The sequence below is a fragment of the Antedon bifida genome, chromosome 2 (genome assembly GCF_963402885.1).
Source record: "Antedon bifida chromosome 2, ecAntBifi1.1, whole genome shotgun sequence".
Lineage (NCBI taxonomy): Eukaryota > Metazoa > Echinodermata > Crinoidea > Comatulida > Antedonidae > Antedon > Antedon bifida.
Genome location: NC_136227.1, coordinates 34,111,405 through 34,133,659, shown reverse-complemented (window position 1 = coordinate 34,133,659; position 22,255 = coordinate 34,111,405). Strand labels below are relative to the sequence as shown.

The following is a 22,255-nucleotide window of genomic DNA, read 5'->3' as shown; positions in this document are numbered from 1 at the left end:
TTTGTACGACGCCATGAAATACCCAAGTTTTATTATAGATGCCAATATCTTTCGGTTTTCTTTCGAATTAAGTTTGAGGTAATTTTCAAAAATATTATAGTGCCCTCTATAGTTTAGACATGCTTTCAACAATTTTCCTGATATTTCATTTTTCCAAGTTGAGAGATCTGTCGTTTTAAAATTGCTCTATTACAAATCAAATACAGTGGGTACACAATTCTTACCCGGCCAAGAAAACATTTTATTGACGTTTTATCATTACACAAAGGCTTATGTATGGTGCGCCAAATTCATGAGCATGATACCTATATTTCATATATTCAGAGCAAATAGAGAACAACAACATTCAGAATGCGTCGTTTTTTTAAAGACAGCGGCATAGTTTGAATCGAGTACACATAAAGTTGTTTAAAATCACGCACCACAGTATTTAATACTGTTGTGTGTGCTTTTAAACAACTGTGTCGTTTTGTTGTGCCTCTCATTGATATCGACAACAGAAATGCTGCAAAAATGTCGCTGTCAAATAAATATTTCAAAACAATAACATGATTGTACTGGTACTTTAGAATACCGTAAAAAATCCGCAAAACACATAATTATTAAAGCTAGCTACCTTCATCTAATTTGAATATTACAAGAATAAAATTATATAAATAATGAATACAGGATTAGGGGCGATAGTGTTGAAGAAGCTGTTTAGATTATACACCGTCGAACTAAAGCAATGTGAATAGGGAAGCGTAACGGTGCTTCCTCAACATTTAGGTTCGAATCTCCAGTTGCTATGTTAAAGGCCTCAACAAATAAATTGCATTTTTAAATGCGTCGACATAAAAAATTTAAATATTTGTCCTGAACTTCTGAACCAGAAAAACACACATTACATCACGTATTTTCTATGATGGAATATGGCCACGGGACCAAACAATGACAAAAGAGAATAATAATAATATATTTCAACAAATTAAACAAATCTGACATCATATCTGACATATTATTATCATCCTAGATTTGTTTCCACGCATCAATGAAGATTAGTTAGATTGAAAGGCCAAATAAGGTAATCTTTATATAAAGGTAAATTCTAAATAACGCGTCAGTAAAATTCAAACAAAATACCGTGTCAATAGATTCAAAATGAATAGGCCTACTGTACATTGAACTCGTGCCAAACAGATACCATGGCTCAGTATAATATTATTCCTTATACTTACCGCTGTTGTATGTTGTTGCTGTTTATTAAATGTTTTAGGATCACATAGGCCTATAATTATTGGGTTTTTTTGTATTGTATTGTGTTATTGTTTTCATTGAACTGAATTATAGCCCTCGTACGTTAGCTTTTATCCTGAATGATAAAAATGGTACTGGGTGACCAACTAGATGTTATCAGAAAATTAACATTACCTGCAACCCGAGTGAGTGAATGATGAGAGACATCAATAAAAGGTTCAATATTATTATCTGTTTAAATCTTGTCATTTCTATTAAATTAAAGTCCATATTATATACAACACGTCTGCAGGTTTTTCGATAGAAATTAAATTACTAAGGATTCTGTGTATTTTTCTAAAAATACTTTCTGTGGAATTTTAAATGGAATATATATAAACATGTATTGTGCATTTGTAGAAAGAAATTGCATAGACCGTGGAAAGCTTTTGTGCCGTCATTAAGCATAAACTTGTGATGAGTACTTCAACTATAGTGAAAGGGAGTGGTGCAGTTTCTGATAGAAAATCGTCATAGATTGGCTCTGTACGGTACAATTTGGAAAGTCAGACATTCAGTACAGTTCAGTTTTAAGTTCAATATCATATGTAAGTTGTGCAACTTATGTCATTTATATTAACATTCGGCCTACTTTGTTCAGTATTTTTATTTTTTTTTCATTTATTACGCATCCAATTTCGAGCACAAACTCGCCAAAATCACAGGATAGATAAACTATTATAATCATTGATCGTGCTTAAAAGTCTCATTTGAGGCTTACAATGTGGAGTTGAAAGAGTCATGAGTTACAACCCTGGCACTAGGTCAGGATTGAACCATGGACCTTTGCATTTTAAGGCAAGCACATTAACCACCAAGCTACAGCTCCACTGCATTGTATAATTGATACGCTAGATGAAAGACAGGAAGAGAGTGGGGTTGAAAATGGCTTGTTCCCATTAATTGCGGTTTCCGTCATGATTGCATACTTAAATGGCAGTTCTAGTAACAGTAGCCTACATTTCATGTTTTAACTTAGCTAGCATTCAATTCAATTTTGTTTGCTCAGCTCAGTTTTCTTTTCTCTGTAAAGTAAATATAATATTGTTCAATGAAGATTAGCAATCATTTAAAAAAAAATTCAGATGTCTTAATCAATGAAAGAAAATGAAAAAGTAATTGAAAACATATTGATAATGAAGAATTCTCATACTATAGGCCTATAATGATAATATTTTGTCCTGTATTATGCAAATTGAATTGTTCCTCAATGCTAGGCCTCTTAAAGTTAGACTTGTATAAGGTAATTTTGGCATAAACAGGCAAAGATAAAGTTTATATATTTTATTTTTATAATAAAATTTAATGACAAAAATTAAATTTTAATGTAAAGTTATATAGTAAGTGTCTATTAATTAATATTTTATTTTATTTGATAAACTTTCCGATAATGTTACGTTGCAAAACAATGTGAATTGATCCTTCAGCAACAATTACATTTTTCAGAAATGAAGACAGAAAATTGATTTGACAACATGGCAACAGGTAACGTTATAGGTTAATGTCCCATTTTTAGATCTAATTCAAGGTCACAAACTACATTTAATGTAAAAATAAATACTATATGGTCTTATTGACAATCATCATCAAGATTTTAAAATTATTTTCTCATTTTTATATTATGTATAGATTTTAATGTGGACTTAGTGAACTTTTCAGAATGGTATGATAAAAACAACCTCGTCAGACAGCTGAAGGTTTTATACCACGATTTAATTTCAGTAGCAGACATAGACAAAGCCAACACAACGATAGATCTACTGGATGCATTGAGGAAAACAGGACGTTTAAGCCCAGGCAATCTGGAGTTACTTTATGAAACGATAAAAGTAACCCAAACGTTTGGAGCTATCCAAGTTTTCCAACAATCTATCTTCGAAGTTCAAGAAATACAAATTATTAATTTCACCCCATATCGACACTGGATTGCAGATTTTGGAAACGAACTACGAAAGGCTGCTGTTAAGAAAATTGATGCAATCTTCAACAATCCTTTAAAGAATTATGAAGACTCTTGGAGTATGATTATAGACTTGGAACAAAGACAAATACTTTGTGAAGAAAGAAAAGAAGAGTTTATTAACATTCTTAACAGAATTGGACTGGCATCAACGATGAAATGCCTGACACAAGGTATGTAACAGGAGCGTGTTAGCAAACAAATAATTAATTGGAGAAGACTATAAAAATAGCCTTTGTGTAAAACATTCACAATAAAGGGAGTAGACCTAGTTAGTATCGTCCCCAAGCGTAACTGTGAATTGGATTGGAACAATATAACGTACAGACAGGTACAACTTCAAAACTTACTAGGTTTACAGATTGTCTCGGAAAATCTGCACAGGATAGACTAGGTAGGCCTACGTATTTCATTTTCTTTTACTTGAAATACAAATTACCGGTTACAAATAGTTGTAGTATCCTCCTTATTTGTAACCCTTTTGGTATTCACAATCACTACAAACACAAATATTCAGTGCCTTTGAATGCTGATTGTGTAGGCATATTATTATTAGATTAAATATCGATATTAAATTCAATGTTTTCACTACGTAACAATTATTGTATATTTATATTTTTTCTTGTTTGTTATTTAACAGAGGAAGTTTCGAGAAGTAGTAGTGGTGACACAAGAATGCAAACAGAGGAAGGTTACTATAGTTCTGTTATGTAGGACATTAGAGTCAAAATGATTTAATTGGTGAAATCAAACTAGAGAAATTAGTAATAGATTGATAAATGAAATGAAATTGGCAATGCAATTATTAGTGATTTGAAATGTAATTATGGAAAGCCAAATAAACCCAAAATAATTAAATCCACCAATTCATTCTTTAAACTCAACCCATAATCAATAAAATAAAATTTAAAAAAATAAAACTATTCGTCACAAAAAAAAATTAACTTTTAACATCAGTCCGGAGACCTAGGCAACAAGTAAATTAAATGTTAAGAAGGCCAGAGTACGCATACAATAACCCTTCCTCTCATTCTTTATGTTATATTCATGTTTTATCATCAGCATTCTTTAAGTTAAAACAATATGCATACCCGTAGGGAAATACAGGTATCTCACTTAAGTGTGATTGGTGAATACGGCCACTGGGCCTTATTTCATCCTATTTCGGATTTATGATAAATTTATTTTTCGGTTTGCTGCCCTCTGTTGATCATGTTTTTTAAAATTTTGCTTCACTTCTGATTGATCAAAAATTGTGTTTGTCGCCCTCTATCAACCTAAATTTACAAATGCGTTACGGTACAAGATAAGGAGTGAGCCTCCGTATATCAGAAAATAGTCTGGTACAACTAATAATAATTACTTGATTACAGTAATAGCAAATTATTATTACATTAGAATTCCCATACAATTATCTAGGCCTGCAAAAAGAACAAACAACTAATTAATAACATTTTTAAATGTTATTAAAACTGCTTGTTATATTATATAAAAGATAAATTAAGATCAACAGTATAATAATTTAAAAAAACAGTATTATAAAATATTATTATGTATAAATTTCTGAACATATTTTTTTACATTTAGAAAAAATTGAAGAATATCTGCTGCTAACACAAAAGGAAAACTGCAGGCAGGCCAGGATATTTACACCAGAAACAATGCGTGGTAGATACACAGTTGACATTTCACAGATGTTTACCGATATGGAACTACTGAAAGAACGTGAAAACAATAAAGGAAGCAAACCAACAACATTGGAAGAAGTGGTAGATGTTATACAATCCACACCTGGATGTAAAGCCCTCATAGAAGGGGAGGGAGGTATTGGAAAAACTACCATATTAAGGCATTTATCGTACAACTGGTCTAATCAATCCTATTATACTGTATCAATTTATATATAATTATATATAAACATCACCTTTATAAAACTCGCAGAACGTAAGTGTCATTTTGGAAATTCCCGTTAGAATTGCATCTGTAATCTAAAAATGTCATGCAATCTATAATAGATCTTCAAACAAATCCGGAATAGATTATTTCCAAATTTATAATTTTGTCTTTTTAAGGAATAAATTCAAGGCAACATTTTATTTTCTCAAAAGTGTGTTCCTCTCCTCTCTCACGTCGAATACGCGCACTTCATCCATATTCATCATCTTCTTCCTAGACGCGCGCGTACAGCCAAGAGAGCTCTGCATATCATATCTGCATGCTACATACGCGTTTACAGGATATTATAGGTATAAATACTGTACAAGTATAAGTTAAGCAACAATTATTGCTAAATTACGGAAGCCCGTTCGGGCCACCAGATAACAGCTTTTAAAATATATTTAACTTGTGGCCCGAACGGGCTTCCGTACTAAGTGATATTATTTTTATTTAATTATAACATGATACTATAAATGGTAGGAATTGACAATTATGTGTGTTTATATTGGTATAATTAAGTTTTTTCTTTGTTTTTCTTTATTTTGTATTTTCTACGCATCTTTTTTAACAAATACAACTCAAATGACTAGTTCTTTTCAGATATCTTTGAGATAATATTTGATTTGTGGTGAATGTGTAATGTATAAAGTCAGCATAACTGCACTGCCATAGTCATTCATATGTTTTAGTGATATTATTTTTACTTAGTTTAATATTTTATGTAGTAGATTTATTTCATAACCTATTTTAAATTTGTTTATGTTTGGGGAAAATACAACCCTGGTGGTATATGGTATTGGCAAATTGGTATAATTCATGTCTGATAATAGACGAACATTTTGTATATTTCTTGTTTGTACAATTCATTTTGGGCAATTTGTACGATGTATGAATAAAATTATATATTTTGATAATGTAATTAAATGTAAGTATTGTTAATAATATTAATTAGACTCTAAGTAATAAATGTGCTAAACTGTGCATGGAAAATTTCATATTGCGTTAACTTTTACTTGATGATGACAAATAAAAGTAATAATGTTAGTTACGTTGTTTATCTTTTCTTAGCTTTTGTGTGATGTCTACCGTAATGAAAATAATTCATGTGATTAGAGGCAGATCCAAGATCACATGATCTACCCTCGACGTCCTTCATTTTCACTGTCTAAACACGCCTTAATATGGTCGAACCAGTCAAGATCTTGGACCACCAAAAGATATTTTCTCTTCTCAAATATATCATTAGCGGAATTGTTCATAAATTGATCTGCGCTGTATAGGTATACAGTGTTTATCACAAATACAAATAAATCTGAGACAATCATTTACAGTGACGGATCCAGGATTTTGAAATAGGGGGCCCAGGTCCAAAAAATGCTGAGCTTAATAATATGATGTCCTATCTTTTGCATTACAAATTTAAGGGAGGAAGGGGGTAACGTTGTGGTTTTAACATCACATTACTCTATCACAAATCAAATACACGGTCGGTACATATTTTCACAGAACATTATTTTTATTGACGTTACATCACGATGCGCCAATCTGATGACGGGCAATAATTGATGTTTTATATTGAGAGAAAGAAAGAAATCGTTGTCGTTTAACATCACATTGCTCTATCACAAATCAAATACAGTCAGTACATATTTTCACAAAACATTATTTTTATTGACGTTATATTACGATGTACCGATTTGATGACGGACAATATTAAACTAATCTTTAATTGATTGATGATTAATTGAGGGCAAATCGATTTTATAAATGAATATAATATAATTAGTATTACTGTACTGGTACTAAGATTACCATAATGAGGCCAACAGCAAAACAATATACATTTTAAAGCTAGCTACCTTCATTTTGTTTACACATCGAATTTGAATATATATTCCAAGAATAAAACATGATTATAATTAAATAATGAATACGATGAAGACAAATTTACATGGTACTATGTTGAAGTTACTGAGCGATCATCAACGACGTATATTTTGTACAGCAATGATGATGCAATGCTACTAGATACATTTGATAACAGTGTAAGTTTTATAAACAAATAAAAGGAAAATGCAAAAATACAAAAATTACTATCCTGTATTTACAAATTAATAAACAAAAGCATAAACTTATTAAACCTTAAGCCTTCTAAACCAGCAGCTGTGTTATAAATAATTACAAAGGCTGTTTGCTCATGGAGGTATAAAGCGAGCAGTAAGTTGTAATATTACCAAAAAGTGCTAAATATAATATTAGAAAAATCTATCCACCACCTAATCAAACTGATAGTTAAAAAAGAAATGTTATTTTTTAATAATTGCACAAATAAAGGAATGCGTTGCACTGAATGTTTCTTAATGAATAAATTGTATGTAACGCAATAAGTTGTCTGGGTGCTTGCCATGAATGATTGCAATCAGGTGAATTGTAATCAACCACGCGCGCAAAGAGTGTTCAAAGAGAAAAGATTTTACAATCATATAAATATGTAATAGTGCATGTATATAATTCTATATAAACAGCAAATTTTTAATACTCGCAGCACGTAAGTGTCAATTGAAAATGTTCGTTAGAATTGCATCTGTAATCTATAGGCCTAAACTGCATGCTTTATATAATAGATATTAAAACAAATTGGGTAGGCCTATAATAGTAATATTTGCAAAATTATAATTTTGTTTTAAGCAAAGTTTTACTTTCTCAAAAGTGTGTTCCTACATAGCCTACAACTGGTATTGTTGCTGCACATTCTGCAAAGCCTCAGAGCACTCACAGTTAGAATACAGATAGTGTTTATTGTATTTAGGTTGCAAAAAGCTGGTGGACCTAAAAACTGATTAATTCTTCTAATCCAAACTCTTTAATTAATTAAACAGATACAATTCTGATTGCCCATACAAAATATTTTTAGCACTTAATTATTAGTTTGGTTATATAGTATAATATCTTAATATAGTAAAATTTGATTATTCCAATACATACATAATTTATTTTTTATTATTTTGTTTTCACATTATTCTCTTAACATTAATTACAGGGAATTGTACAAAGCAAGGATAATTCTCCATTTAACGACCACATTGAATTCGATGACATGACTGTGTAATGCATCACATTAAAGTCACATGATCAAGTTTGTTAGTAATGTCGTAGCAAGGTCATTGACCTTACAAGCGGTAAACTTGGAAACATGAGATTTAGTAAATATGCACACACAGCACATGGACTTACTTTTCATTGTTAGCCAATTGGGCAAGTTACATGTTTAGACCATATACCATTTTACTTGCTGAAACCAAACACAATTCATTACACTCTTATATACTGTCTAAGTGCAGATCTTGTGTTTTAAATGAGAAGAACAATAAATATTTCATATCACAATTTACACAGATATTTGAATAATATTAGCAAGACAATTGATTTCATTTTAGAAGCTAACTCCTCCACGTTCACGGGAAAATCCAATTCGGCTTTGGTTGAACACCGTCGAACTAAGGCCAATGTGAATAGTGAAGCGTAACGGTGCTTCCTGAACGTTTAGGTTCGAATCTCCAGTTGTTGTTTTGATTGCCTGAACAATTGCATTTTGGAATGCATCAACCTTAAAAGAAAATGAAGACAGGTATTAGTTATAAAGACCTCGGCTGCAGTAGTACATAGACACTTAGTGAAGTGTCTATGTATTGTTTTTATTAGATTTCAATGGCGGAATGTTGGGCCTAGCTGATAATAAAATGAAGAAAGAAAGGTATAAGTTAAAGACCTCAGCTGCAGTAGTACATAGACACTTAGTGAAGTTTCTATGTAATATCTTTGATGCTTTAATTCATACTAATAGAGCTATTGGCACCACCTGCAGCTGAAATAGTTTCCCTATCTCTTACAGTTAGTCTAATTCAGTCTAGTGAATTAGTTCTTGTCAAAAAACATTCATCTAAAGCTCTGTCTACACTATCAAAATAGTTTGACAAAAAAAATGATGGTAGTGATATGCCCAAATATGGTAGTGATATGACATCATCACATTTTTTTGTCACATATAGTTTGATAGTGTAGTCAATGCTTTATAAGGCTAATAAAACAATATCATATATAAAATAATGTGATTTTATTGTAAATTTCAGACAATAAAATAATATTAACTATGTATAGAGAAAACAAATATTTAAAAAAAAGGAAATAATCATGTGTAAATGAAGATACATTAAATTGTACTGTTATTCATAAATGAAATTGATGAGATTCAACAGAAGTGTTGTTTTTTTTTCAATCCACAACAAGAAAAACCTCTTTTTTCTAGGCCTTACCTTGTATGTCTTGGCATCTCTTGCTGTGTGTTGCAAGGGGTGCGAAGTGAATACAATCCAGGGTATTGTTTGACTCCATGGGTTCCATAATTGGGCTAACCCTGGCTCTTGGCCTTTGTTCCAGGATAACTTAACACCCATTCCATCTCTTGGCCTGTAATCATATATATTTTTATTTATTTTAAAAATACCTCCTGAAGAAGCAGTATGTATGTTGATTTAAAGAGTACATAGTATAATAATACTTTAACAAGGTAATAATCTACACATCTGTCTTAAATCGTTATAATAAAACTTTATAATATATAATTGTTAAAGATGGTACTCAAATTAAATTAGGGTGCACTTTATAGACACATTGCAAGCAATATAATGCCTATTATTATCAGCAAACAATCCATACTCTTCTTTCTGAATATTGTCCGAGATTAACAGCTTAACATCTCATTCAAATAATAAGATAAGTTAAGCGTGGAGATGACTTAGGCTAATCAGTAATTAATAATATATTTTCTGGCAATGTTTCAAAGCTTACCAGAGTCAACACTCCCAAACATGGATGCATTAGGCCGGTAAAAAATTATGATTTTCAGAATTTATATCGATAAAACAACAAGGAAATGTTCACAGAAAATATTTTCAGGAAACTGTTCCCTCAACTATAATAAATAAAAAAAAAAAGATATTTCCTACGATTAGTTGAAAACGACTTACTTTACTAGCGTTTTCTCTGGATACTCAAACAACCCAGACTGTACACTGTGCACCGTGTTCAGCAGTATCTTCTTGGATTCTTTAATGCGTTCCACAACAAAGTCGTATTTTACAACCACCAGCATCTTTTCAGTTAACATCACTAGCTTTTCTTTCTCATTGTCCCAGTGGTCAACTCTGTTAAAATACATGATGGGTATGTACTTAATGGACTCTGTCTTTTATCAAGCCAAGATAGGAACTTGTAACAGGTCATTGATCTTAGGATTTGCTGTGACAAATTCATACTATAAACTGGAAAATCATTACCTTTTGTTGAACCAAAGATATAGACACAGTGTCTCCAACACTGTACAGACCAATCCAAACAGTAGTTTGAAGAAGTTGATGTCAACTAAGGTCACTAAGGTATTTATACTATTTGTGTAGACTGTATTTTTAGGTTCAACAAAAGAGTAATAATTTTCCAGTTGATTATATTTGGAACCAGGAGTGGAACTGATGGTGTTGCAACTACACATAAAACCTCAAACAAAGCTCAACATCCTGATGTTGTTGATTGCTTGGTTTTATACACCATTATTATTGCACTGTTGTTTAAATTGCAAAGGGAATCTCCTTTTTGATGGAAACCAGCACAAAATAAGATTTATATTATTGCTATTTTAAATCAATTATTTTTAATTTAATATTCATACAAACATAGTATTAATTAGTCATAGCTAAACCTTAACATGAAACACATTTTAATGAGAACCTAATTACCATGCCTAGTTGTGGGAAGGGAAAGATGAGGAGGACAAGAACCAATGTTTCAGTTGAGTGAAGAACTTACTCTGTCAACAACCAAACACCTTGTACCTTGCCATCCGATTCTGTCAGCACTTTCTGTTTACAGTCATTAACTGCCTCTTCCATCCGACCTCTCTGAAATGATCAAAGTTTTGAGAATTTATAATAAGACATGCCACACCCATTGTGATATCGCCCACCAAACTTACTTTGTCCACTTCTTTTTCACAGTCACACCTACCATGTTCATGGATGATGAAGGTACTAAATAAATCCTCCCTTCCCACTGCCACTGGTCACACCTTAATTTCATTATTTATAAACATTTTTTATTTAAAAAAATCTAACAAAACATAACATTTTTTTATTTTGGTACGGTGTATGCAAAACATAAACAGTCAGAGAAATAGCAAACACACCTTTCCAGCGAAAAAGCAGTCCTGGATTGTATCTGGAAGAGGAGTTGTTTCAGTGCGCCCACAAATAGAGTTAGCCCTTCGCAGGCTAGGAATATCTACGTTCATAACGCTCTCATCCTTTGGGTCATTCGGCGTAAAGAAAGGACTTGCATCATCAGCTAGGCTCAACTTTCCGCCCTTGAAATCCACCTCTTGATTAGCTAGGTTTTCATCTAGACCTGCACCATTTGATACTGGGTTGGACATATTTACATAAATATAGCGTTTTAATTTCAGTTGTTAAACTCCTCGTTTGTTTACCAGTAAAATGTAAACAACAACATCTAAAATGTACGTCGCGACAAGAAGAAAAAAGGGTGCTGCGCCACCAACCAAAACAGATTGTTTTTTGTGAAATTGGTGGCGCTCTTAAAGTTTTAACCTTTGATTTCACGACCGCACGGCGTTTTTGTTGTTGATGATCGCGGGGAGCAGCCGTACCGAACGTGCATGTGTCGAGCTAGTGGTTCAATGGATGGGTAGCCTAGGCTAGCACCAAACGATTAATTCAGTAAGTTCAGAATATAATATCAGTTTACAAACCTGATAAAATAAATTATGTTATAAGGTATAGGCCTAGGTATAACTAAAAGCTAGGCGTGGCCCCTAGCTAAGCCTAGTCAGATAATATTAGAATGAATTTTGATGAATAAATAAATATCGCTAGACTAGTCTAAAAGCGATATGATATATATATAGTATAGAGGATATGCCTACCTATACCGTCTAGGCCTAGCCAGCTAGGCACAACGGTCACTAGGCCTACATACAATGGGAATCCCATACAATGCCTCTCCACAGTCTACATTCATAGTCACGAATGTATTTATATTAATTATCATATAACTTAATAGTTGGCAGAACATGTCGCAAGGTTCCACAAGAGGAAAAGAAGAACAAGCTGAGGACTCTTGGAGAGTTAAAACTCTCGAAGAGATTTTAGAAGAAAAGAAAAAGCGCAAAGAAAAAGAAGAATCAAAAAACATTGAAAAACCAAAACCAATGATGTCACATGATCAAGAAGAAAGGTTATGATAATAAACAATGCTCATTTTGATTTTGAACTTATTCGGTATCGCTTTTAACTAGAAATACCAATTAGTTAATTCAATAATTATTTTCAAAATAAACCAATTTATCAATAAGGTTTATCGCAAATAACATGCGTTTGGGAGCAAACGTCACAACGCATTTGTATGTGTATTGTTTATACGTACTGTATGTGTCTTGATGTTTGCTCCCAAACCCTTCCCATCAAGCATTGTTTCCCTGCGAAATCAATCTATTTTCGATAAACCTTGAATTAGATAATGACAACCTTTACAATAATTGCAAAGTTTAATTCTTAAGTTGATACATTAATAAAGACTTGCATTTAATTATTTTTCATCCCAGAAATGATGACTTTGACTCATTAGACATAAAACCACCACAGTTACCAACACACAAAGGGAAAAAATCTCACAAAAAGGACGAACGACGAGAAAGACGCAAGACATCTTCACAAGAAAGCAAACATAAAAGTAAGATATTGGGGGCGCTATCATTGCCATAATCCTTTCCGAAATAAATTATCCATTGCCGATACATTTTGACCTGATGATCAAAATATAGGGAATTACTTACAAAAGTAGTGTATTAAATATAACCTACAGTATTTTTAGTAGTAATATATTTTTTTAAAGTGGACTTATGGCATATGCTCCACTAAAAAGCCATTGTTTATTTTGTAACATTGTAGTCAGTGTATTATTGGTCCATAATAATGATATAAATTTTAATCACAAAAGAACAAAAACTAATTTCCCTTAATAGGTAAACAATCGAGAAACGAGAAAGAAAAATCTTCTTCATCGTCTCAAGAACATTACAAAAGTCGGAGTAAAGACAGACGAAATGATCCGTATGAATCAAGGAGTAGTCGCGATAAGACACGTGATACGAGGGAAAGTTACAGCCACGACAGACACGGTCGGCAAGATTTAAGAGGGTATCCTCCACAGGGCCATCGGGAATCAGACAGGTATGGAAAGTTTTTAAAACTGGGAAAACATCTATTGTCCTTGAATTTATTGACCAGAATCTGAACTATGTACTGCTTAATGTACTATAGCGATAGGCAAGCCATGATTCAATGTTTCGAAGCCTTGCCTCATTATTTGAAGTCGGTATTATTTAATGTTCTACTATGTGTTCTCTCGTAGCAATCTCTTCTCCACAGCCACTTTGGATCACATTCTCCACCATCTTTCTCAGGTTTACATTTTTTATTTACTTTATCCAGAGACCGATGGAGGCAGACATCGTCTGATAACTGGGATAGTCGAGGTGTTCGCTATGATAGAAACCATCAACGAGGATACAAACCCACAGATGAATACAGAAGACACGGCGGACATAGAGAAGGTACATGTTTTTTAGATCGTTTAGTAAATGACCACCACCGTCTTTAAAGCAAAAAATTAATGAATTTTGTGATTTATTTATAGGAGGGTCAAGATCCCAAGAGGATGGTAGTGAAAGAAGTTCCAGTGATCGAAGAGATCGCAAACAGAAACATGAAAGAGATCGCAGTCCCCATCACAGACAGGAATATGGTAGGTATTGGTGTTTTGAGGATTTATGGGATTGTTGAGTATTATGGGATTGTTGAGTATTATGGGATTGTTAAGGATTATGAGATTGTTGAGTATTATGGGATTGTTGAGTATTATGGGATTGTTGAGTATTATGGGATTGTTGAGTATTATGGGATTGTTGAGTATTATGGGATTGTTGAGTATTATGAGATTGTTAAGTATTATGGGATTGTTGAGTATTATGGGATTGTTGAGTATTATGGGATTGTATGTCTATTTTTGGTTTTGTATGACAATTTTGAATTATACATATTAATAATAATATATAATAATGTCCTTATTGTCAGACAACCACGGCAGCAGCAGGGAACGTAGGCATAGTGAGGATGAGCCACATGCAAGGATGGAGGTTGATCTAGTCACTGAGGAGGAGGAGGAAGAACAACATCATCATGAGCAACATTCAGAAGATGCGATTGAACATGAGCAACATTCTGAAGAGGAGGAGGAGGAGGAGCAACAATCATCTGGGTATTTTGTTTTAAAAATAAATCCTTGATCTAAGGAGAATCCTAATATATTTTGTTTACATTGTGTTTAATGTATAGTTTATAAAACCTGTAATTGCTGCAGTAACTGCAGTACAATGATTTTTCAGTCACGACTCTATAGCTCACTATGTCAGTCAGTTGGTCTAACTAACTCAAATACGTGACTGGGCCAGCCAAGTATATGACCTTGTTTCTGTTGATTTCAACCTCATCTTTATCACACATAAACCATCACTGCTGCAGTAACTGCAGTACCATGACGATATTTTAATCATTTTTTTTCAGAAAAGAGTCGGGTGAAGAATCAGGAGGAAGTGAGAGTGATTCTGATGAATCTGAAGAAGACTCTGATGAAGAAGAGAGTGATGAGGAGGAGGAAGAAGAGGAGGAGGAGTCAGGCACAGAAGAATCTGAATCAGAATCCGCTTCAAGTTCAGAGTCTGGTGAGCTTCAATTCCATTATTAGACAAGGTGTCATGATGTTAAAAATGTATTGTCCCCTAAAAAAATAATTCTTAAAAAATATTGTTTTTGAATATGCCATTTTATTGTCACATAATAGTAATCCATTTTGACCAAAAAATGGATAGAAAAAAAAATGTATTTACCTGAAGAGTGAGTGTGGCCGTGCGGTGGAAGACAGTGGAACCGTAATCCATAGCCATAACATCGGCAAGGGTTCGAGGCTCACTCGCTCCATGGTGGTAGAACAAGTATTCTCGGACTATAAACTGTAGGTCCAGTGTACATCTGGCTCATGGGCACTTTAAAGAACCTAGTACATCTTTCGAGACGAGTAGGGGGTTACCCCGGTGTACTAGTTCATACACACACACTGTCGTGGACAGACGTAATGGCACCGTAGTTGGCTGCCGATGACACGATGTGACCCTATGGGGAGAAGAATGTTGTTGAAAAGGTGTAACATCTAAGTCTACAGCGCCTTTGATCACTTGTTGCTGTAATTGGCACTTTACAAATACGTATATATTATTATATTATTAAGAAACTTAAAGCAAAAAATAGTCGAATTGGCTGCCAGCCAAATGAGTTTTGGTTGAATTTAATTATTATTTAGTAGCCTTTATTGTTTCAGAAAATAAAAAAATAATGTTCTAAATTTCTTTAGAAGAAGGAAGCGTGAGCGAGCGCAGTGAGAACGCTGAAGTAGTAGCTGACAAGGATAAAAGTGAGAAATCTTCTAAACCCTCAAAAGGTTATTTTTTAATATGTTATAATTTTTGATAAAATAAAATGTATGATATAGCGATCTCACCACAGGTTATAGGGAAATGAAAATATGGATTTTGAATATCAATTTTCAATATAGATTATAAAGGTATCCGATAAAATTGTTTAGATTATAGATAGACCATTAATAGCCATGATTTAAATTTGTGGTTTTTATTAAGTAATTAATGTATAATTTTTTTTAAGAAAGCAGTTTGGAGTACTAATTCAAAGAAAACCATTTCAAACTCGTTCCTCTTATTATTACATATCTCCATTAGTATCTTATTAATACATTTACACCAGTATTTTATATTTTTGTAAAAATAGGAGCCAAATCTAAATTTGAACAAGATTCATCTCCTGAGCCCCAGATCATCCAACCGGAAAGCACTCCACCGGGAAATTATCTTCCAGACTCTCCTCCAGTATCTCCGGTTGAACTGAAACCGGAGCTACCCACGTACTTACCAGCGATCTCAGGTTGCAGGAGTGTCGAGGAATTTACGTGTTTGAATCGTATTGAAGAGGGAACTTATGGTGTTGTGTATAGAGCCAAAGATAAGAAACTGGGTTAGTGCTGCTCTGTTTGTATTTATACACTTCTGAGATTATTCACCCCAAAATATTAATAAAGTTATAAAGTTTCTTATGTAGTTTGTGGAAATCCTCAGACATTGGGCCCTTGAATTAAGTAATATATGAGCTATGTTACATGACCAAAATCTTAATATCCTGTTCTTAACTGTTTGTATTGTATGGAGTGAGTGCAGAATCTGTTTGGGATTTAGCCTATTCTCATTCCTGGTTATTTTTACATTGATGACCGAATAAATATTATTATTAAATATTATTATTTTAATCTTTTTTAGATGAAGTTGTAGCTTTAAAGAGATTAAAAATGGAGAAAGAAAAGGAAGGATTTCCAATAACATCTTTACGAGAAATTAACACATTACTGAAATCTCAACATATGAATATAGTAACAGTTAGGGTAAGTTAATTAGTTACTAAATATTATTAGTTTCACTGTCTCCAGTTTATCAGTATTTGTGGCACTCTCACAAAGAGAAACCAACCAAACCAGTAAACTTTGCATCATATTCATTTGATGATTTTTGTAGGAAATTGTTGTTGGTAGTAACATGGACAAGATATACATTGTGATGGACTACGTAGAACATGATTTGAAGACATTGATGGAGACAATGAAACAACCATTTACTCAGGGTAAGAAAACATTTGATGTGGGAAAACGCTTTTTTTTTATTAAAGAAAATAATATATTAATATTGCAATTAATTCAGCTATTATTTCCTTTTCAAATACACAACGAATGTCAAAATAAAGCAGGATTGAGGTGGAGGTTTCGAGGAGGATTTTGAGTCGTAAACTGTACAATAGTGTTGATAATATTTTTTTTTAGAAAGGGTGGGGTGAGAGATTTCCCCAATCCATTGGCTTCATTACAATTTTTTACAACTTCAGAAAATAACATGTTGTGGAATGGCGGTTTGTGTGTGGTAAACTGTACAACTTCTACAACAGTGTTAATAATTTTTAGAAAAGGTGGGATGGGGGATCATTAGAATTTTTACAACTTCAGAAAATAACATTTTCATTGTTGTTTTTGTTTAGGTGAAAGCAAGTGTTTACTGAAGCAATTACTTGACGGAGTCCATCATCTCCATGACAACTGGATACTACATCGTGACCTCAAGACGTCTAACCTTTTACTCAGTCATAAGGGAATCCTTAAGATCGGTGACTTTGGTTTAGCGAGAGAGTACGGGTCACCCCTGAAGCCTTACACACCCATTGTTGTCACTCTGTGGTATAGAGCTCCTGAACTCTTACTAGGAATTAAGGTAAACCATCCTGTTACTAATCTTATTGTTTTCTTATCTTTATTACTATATCATCATCTTCTGGGTAAGTTATTCTTCCTCAGTCACATTTGCCTCATTTGAATACACGGTCACACTAGACTGAACAACCATGCCATCATAGTCAATTGACGTGACTATCCCAACCGAAATGTTTGGTCGAGTGGTAAAGGGTTTACTCTATGACACTGGAACCCTGGGTTCGAGGTCTATCAATAGCATGTTTTTTTTAATAGTTGAGAGAGATTATTTAGAGGGTTAGGTTAAGTACACTTAGGAAAGTCTCTTCTTCTGTCTAGGAAAATGTGACGGAGGAAGAAGAGATTACCATCATCTTCCTATACTGTGCAGGGTTAGGGTTATGGGTAGGTCACATTATGCAGCTGGGATTCCTAATTGTCCTTAAATTTTGTGTTCCACACGTTTCATATTAAATTTCTAATTTTTGTCAACATATATCAATTACAGTTTTGTATCAAATATATATAATATATCTAAATATTGTATAAATACAAGGTAGCCTACTTCACAGTAATAACATATGGAAATTTATGATTGGGGAGGCAGAAAAGATGTGATGCTGTCCACATAATGTTGAGAGGTTCTCTAACTAAATATAAAATAATAACTCACTCTCTTGCATATTTCTTTTAAAGGAATATGCCTGTCCAATTGATATGTGGTCAGTAGGTTGTATATTTGCTGAGTTTCTCACAATGAAACCGCTGTTTCCTGGCAAATCAGAAGTGGATCAATTAAACAGGATATTTAAGGTACAGTAAAAGGTTTTTATTGTTGTTCATTTGAATCCTTTCTTCTAATTGTTACAGTTGTTCCATAATAATAATATTATTTATTTGGCAAAAGTTCTTAAAAAGTACGATTTACATTTCATCTTGCCAGGAGCAAGTAATAGGCATGAAAAGAAAAACTGCTCATACTCCATCATTATTATACAATACAAAAAACAAAACTAACTAGTACAAATTATTTAAAAACAAAACAAAGTTATAATGAAATACACCAATTAAAAATAAGCTGCATTGAATAAACAATATAAATAATTTAATATTTTGAGATCAAATGTTTGGTGAGTTGGACTTTAAAGTCTGAAATTGTAGCACATTGTTTAACTTCATTGGGAAATTGCTCCCATAATCTAGGAAAAATAACAAACGATGAATTTAAAAATGTATTGGTCTTAGCCTTCCAATGTAAACGCCCTTCACACCTCTCACTTGATCTCACAAACTCATTGAAGAATAAATAATTCCAAGTAATTTAAAAACCACGTTTATTTCAAAATATCATTCAATGTCCTCACTAAGCCTTCAACAACGTTCCAAATTAAATTTTACAAAGGATATTATTTTAACAAACATTTTTTAATTTGAAATTTTAAAAAAATATTTTTTTTAATATTTTTATTTTATGTTGTAGGAACTTGGAACACCAAGTGAAAAGATTTGGCCTGGGTACAATGAACTACCAGCGGTCAAGAAAATGACCTTTGCTGACCACCCTTATAACAACCTTCGCAGTAGGTTTGGTACTTACTTGACAGATGTTGGCTTTGAACTCATGAACAAGTTAGTGTACTTTACTTTATTTGCTAGTAGAACATTAAAAAGGCCAATTAACTGTCTTCTTGCTTTGTCTACACTCTCAAACTTTTAGTGGCAAAAAAATGTGATGTGCCCATATATGGATATGATGATGTCATATCACTACCATATGTGGGCAAATCACTACCATATATGGCCACATGACACTGTTTTTGTCGAACTATAGTTTGTAAATAGAGCCTATCACAACCTGCTGCTTGAAATTTGGTTTCTAAAAATTTTAATAAAGTATATTTTTCTTGTTTCAGATTCCTCACCTACAATCCTGGCAGGCGGATAACAGCTGACGAGGCAAAGAAACATGAGTATTTTAGGGAAAGACCGTTGCCAATCGATCCTTCCATGTTTCCCACATGGCCGGCAAAGAGTGAGATGGCAAGGGTTAAGAAAAGCAGTCCAAAAGCACCAGAAGGTGGCCAGCAGTACAAAAACCTTGTGAGTATGAATTCAGATAGTTACTAAATAAGTAATGTCACTTGTTATTAGTTTCTGTGTTTCTTGAATAACTGCTATGTCTCACGTTTTTGCTGTACAACAACATTTTGTTCCCAATGAAATTGATGCTTGTCAGTTTGAATAGCAGTTACAGTATGAATAGCAGTTACAGTATGAATAACAGTTACAGTATGAATAGCAGTTACAGTAAGAATAGTAGTTACAGTACGCATAGTAGTTACAGTATGAATAGCAGTTACAGTACGAATAGTAGTTACAGTATGAATAGCGGTTACAGTATGAATAGCAGTTACAGTATGAATAGCAGTTACAGTACATACTTTACATAAATATAAAAAAGGATACATTTTTTCTAAATGAAATTCAATTATAAAAATATAGAAATAGATTTTTAGAAGGTACTTAATAACATCTCTTTTATTCAATTTTTTAATCTTAATTTTTAATATTAGCGTAATTTAACTTTGTAAATGCAAATGAATAGATACTTATGGGTGCTTTTTTGAGTCCTTAATTTGCTAAAGTATATACATTTATTTGGAATTTCTAAAAGTTTTGCATTCACTTTTATGTGATTGAATTGTTTCGTTGCTTTCAGGATGATGATGAAGCAGAGGAAGGATTCCGATTGACTCTTGCATCTCAAGGAGCTGCTCAAGGACTAGGGTTCAGTCTCAAATTCTGACATCATAGAAGAATCAATTGATGCTTTTAAGACATACTAATTTCACTACCAGATGCAGGGTTCAGTCTCAAATACTGCATCTGAAAAGACTTGTTAGTGTAGATGTCTAAACAGATTGACTCCTGAATCTCAAGGTGCTTAAAAGGTCTTAGAGTTCAGACTCAAATTCTGACATCCTAGAAGATCTTAAGATCTATCCTCTTTAAGATATACTAATTGTACTACCAGATGCGAGGATTATGATTTAAATACTGACATCTTAAAAGACTTAGTAGATGCTTAATCAGATTGACTCTTGCATCTTACGGTACTGCACAAGTCTTAAGATTCAGACTCAAATGCAGACATCCTAGAAGACTTGGTAGATGCTGAAATACAGATGTTGCTTAATAAAGTAACATACAGCAAAACAAAACTGAAAAATTCCAGTTTTATTGAATGCTTGTATACAGTAACAATGTACGTAAATGAATATACATAAACATATCCAAGCACTGTATATATCAAAGAAAATCTATATTCCATGTTGATACAATGTAAACATATACAAAAAGTAAGAATTAAGCGGATAGAATTTGATGGTTGGATAATAGTACATTATTACTGTACATGGTACCAATAAATATGTACTGTAATTCATACCCCATGTGCTATAGTGTGCAGAGTAGTGTTCTACTTGGTTGTTTCAGCATTAATAAAAATGACGTAAAAAGACGTATTGAGTTGCTCTGAAATAATCGAGAAAAACTTGCACCAAAATGCTTTGTTATGAAGAAATTACTGTAAAAAATGGTGAACAAAGGTTGTTTTTCTTTGAAAGCAGCAATTAAATATTCAGTACCTGCATTATTTACAAAAATAATAAAGCTTTTACTACACTGCAGTAAAATTTAAAAGAACCATTTTTTTTGTACCCTAATAAGATACAATTTTTTAGACTTCTTATATGGAATTGTAAATACTAGACACAAGATGAAATAAAAACATTTTCTATAATTATCTGTAGTTTCTGTTGTGTTTACATGATGCATATTTAATCTGGTACACTACAGCAGGGTGGAGATGGGAGCTAATGAAATTATGAACTATTAATCTGCGCATGCGTGTAAGGCCTTTTTATTCACGGTAAAAAGCAGACGATATGTAGCGTGACGTCATTTTGAAAACTTTTTTTCCCAATGAAAATCACGGAAGAACAAAGCAGTGAACGCGCGGTAAGTTTCAATATTATCTTGCGTGTTTTTACTATTATTTTCAATGAACTGTATCACTTGTTTGTGGTCGTGCAGACTTTATTTTAAAATAGAAGTAGAATAGACGATTTGTGAACATAAATTTCATAGGCCTGAGTAGACTACCAATGACTTCAGGCCTAGTTAGTCTGGCTTGACCAGGATGGTGCTGTTTGTAAGACTGAACACAGCCCCAGCAGAACTTACTCAAACACGTTGTGGGCGTTTACCTGGCCTAGCTAGTCGGTGGTTCACAAAGTCTGACTTTCAATTTCCATGTATTGTAATTGATTTTGTGTCTCTTGAAACACACTGACTGACAGAGCATTTATTAATACTTTAGTTACTGTCCTGATAACCTCGCCTGCGAAACATCTTTTTCTTATACTTATTTTATGTGTTTAGATTAAGTATACATAAGCCCAAGTGGTAGACATGAAAGATAGAATTGTTTGAAATGAATCTGATTAGCAAACACATTTCTTTAAAAGTTAAATCTAAAAATACAATTAAACCAGAGATAAACAAACACTTTTAATTTCTAGTTTTATTGTTCTTTAA

At 32.9% G+C, this 22,255-nt stretch overlaps 3 protein-coding genes across 4 annotated transcripts; 2 read left to right on the top strand and 1 right to left on the bottom strand.

The window, feature by feature from the left end:
* The first annotated feature begins 1,400 nt into the window (after positions 1-1,400).
* On the top strand, positions 1,401-5,534 carry LOC144834795 (uncharacterized). The gene is made up of 5 exons (XM_078689741.1): positions 1,401-1,823; positions 2,722-2,760; positions 2,905-3,408; positions 3,876-3,926; positions 4,823-5,534. Exons 2-5 carry the CDS (start codon positions 2,751-2,753, stop codon positions 5,140-5,142), a joined length of 885 nt encoding a protein of 294 aa, XP_078545867.1. The 5' UTR covers positions 1,401-1,823; positions 2,722-2,750; the 3' UTR covers positions 5,143-5,534.
* Positions 5,535-6,730: 1,196 nt separating this feature from the next.
* Positions 6,731-11,760, bottom strand: LOC144834842 (tumor protein p63-regulated gene 1-like protein). Its single transcript, XM_078689804.1, has 5 exons — positions 11,412-11,760; positions 11,036-11,127; positions 10,201-10,377; positions 9,487-9,640; positions 6,731-8,780 (listed from the first exon to the last, which is right to left on the bottom strand). Exons 1-5 carry the CDS (start codon positions 11,655-11,657, stop codon positions 8,607-8,609), a joined length of 843 nt encoding a protein of 280 aa, XP_078545930.1. The 5' UTR covers positions 11,658-11,760; the 3' UTR covers positions 6,731-8,606.
* Positions 11,761-11,821: 61 nt separating this feature from the next.
* On the top strand, positions 11,822-21,568 carry LOC144834818 (uncharacterized). Of its 2 annotated transcripts, none has more exons than XM_078689773.1 (17): positions 11,822-11,961; positions 12,305-12,478; positions 12,846-12,973; positions 13,266-13,473; positions 13,735-13,856; positions 13,940-14,047; positions 14,377-14,560; positions 14,866-15,023; positions 15,710-15,769; positions 16,141-16,383; positions 16,683-16,804; positions 16,935-17,040; positions 17,449-17,678; positions 18,353-18,469; positions 19,137-19,285; positions 19,570-19,756; positions 20,376-21,568. In XM_078689773.1, exons 2-17 carry the CDS (start codon positions 12,315-12,317, stop codon positions 20,460-20,462), a joined length of 2,373 nt encoding a protein of 790 aa, XP_078545899.1. In that variant the 5' UTR covers positions 11,822-11,961; positions 12,305-12,314; the 3' UTR covers positions 20,463-21,568. The 2 variants fall into 2 exon arrangements, with proteins under 2 accessions (XP_078545899.1, XP_078545898.1); XM_078689772.1 differs by having other exon boundaries at positions 15,710-15,796; positions 20,376-21,567.
* Positions 21,569-22,255: the final 687 nt, after the last annotated feature.

Bases quoted from the DNA above. Each gene is read 5' to 3' on its own strand.
- LOC144834795 (XM_078689741.1), top strand. The intron at 3,409-3,875 runs GTATGTAACAGG...GTTATTTAACAG, and splicing joins GATGAAATGCCTGACACAAG to AGGAAGTTTCGAGAAGTAGT. The intron at 3,927-4,822 runs GTTACTATAGTT...TTTTACATTTAG, and splicing joins AAGAATGCAAACAGAGGAAG to AAAAAATTGAAGAATATCTG.
- LOC144834842 (XM_078689804.1), bottom strand. From the start codon at position 11,657: ATGTCCAACCCAGTATCAAATGGTGCAGGTCTAGATGAAAACCTAGCT. The intron at 10,378-11,035 runs GTAAGTTCTTCA...GTATTTTAACAG, and splicing joins GGTGTTTGGTTGTTGACAGA to AGTTGACCACTGGGACAATG. The intron at 8,781-9,486 runs GTAAGGCCTAGA...TTTTCTTTTAAG, and splicing joins GAGATGCCAAGACATACAAG to GTTGATGCATTCCAAAATGC.
- LOC144834818 (XM_078689772.1), top strand. From the start codon at position 12,315: ATGTCGCAAGGTTCCACAAGAGGAAAAGAAGAACAAGCTGAGGACTCT. The intron at 12,974-13,265 runs GTAAGATATTGG...TTCCCTTAATAG, and splicing joins ACAAGAAAGCAAACATAAAA to GTAAACAATCGAGAAACGAG. The intron at 15,024-15,709 runs GTGAGCTTCAAT...AAATTTCTTTAG, and splicing joins CGCTTCAAGTTCAGAGTCTG to AAGAAGGAAGCGTGAGCGAG.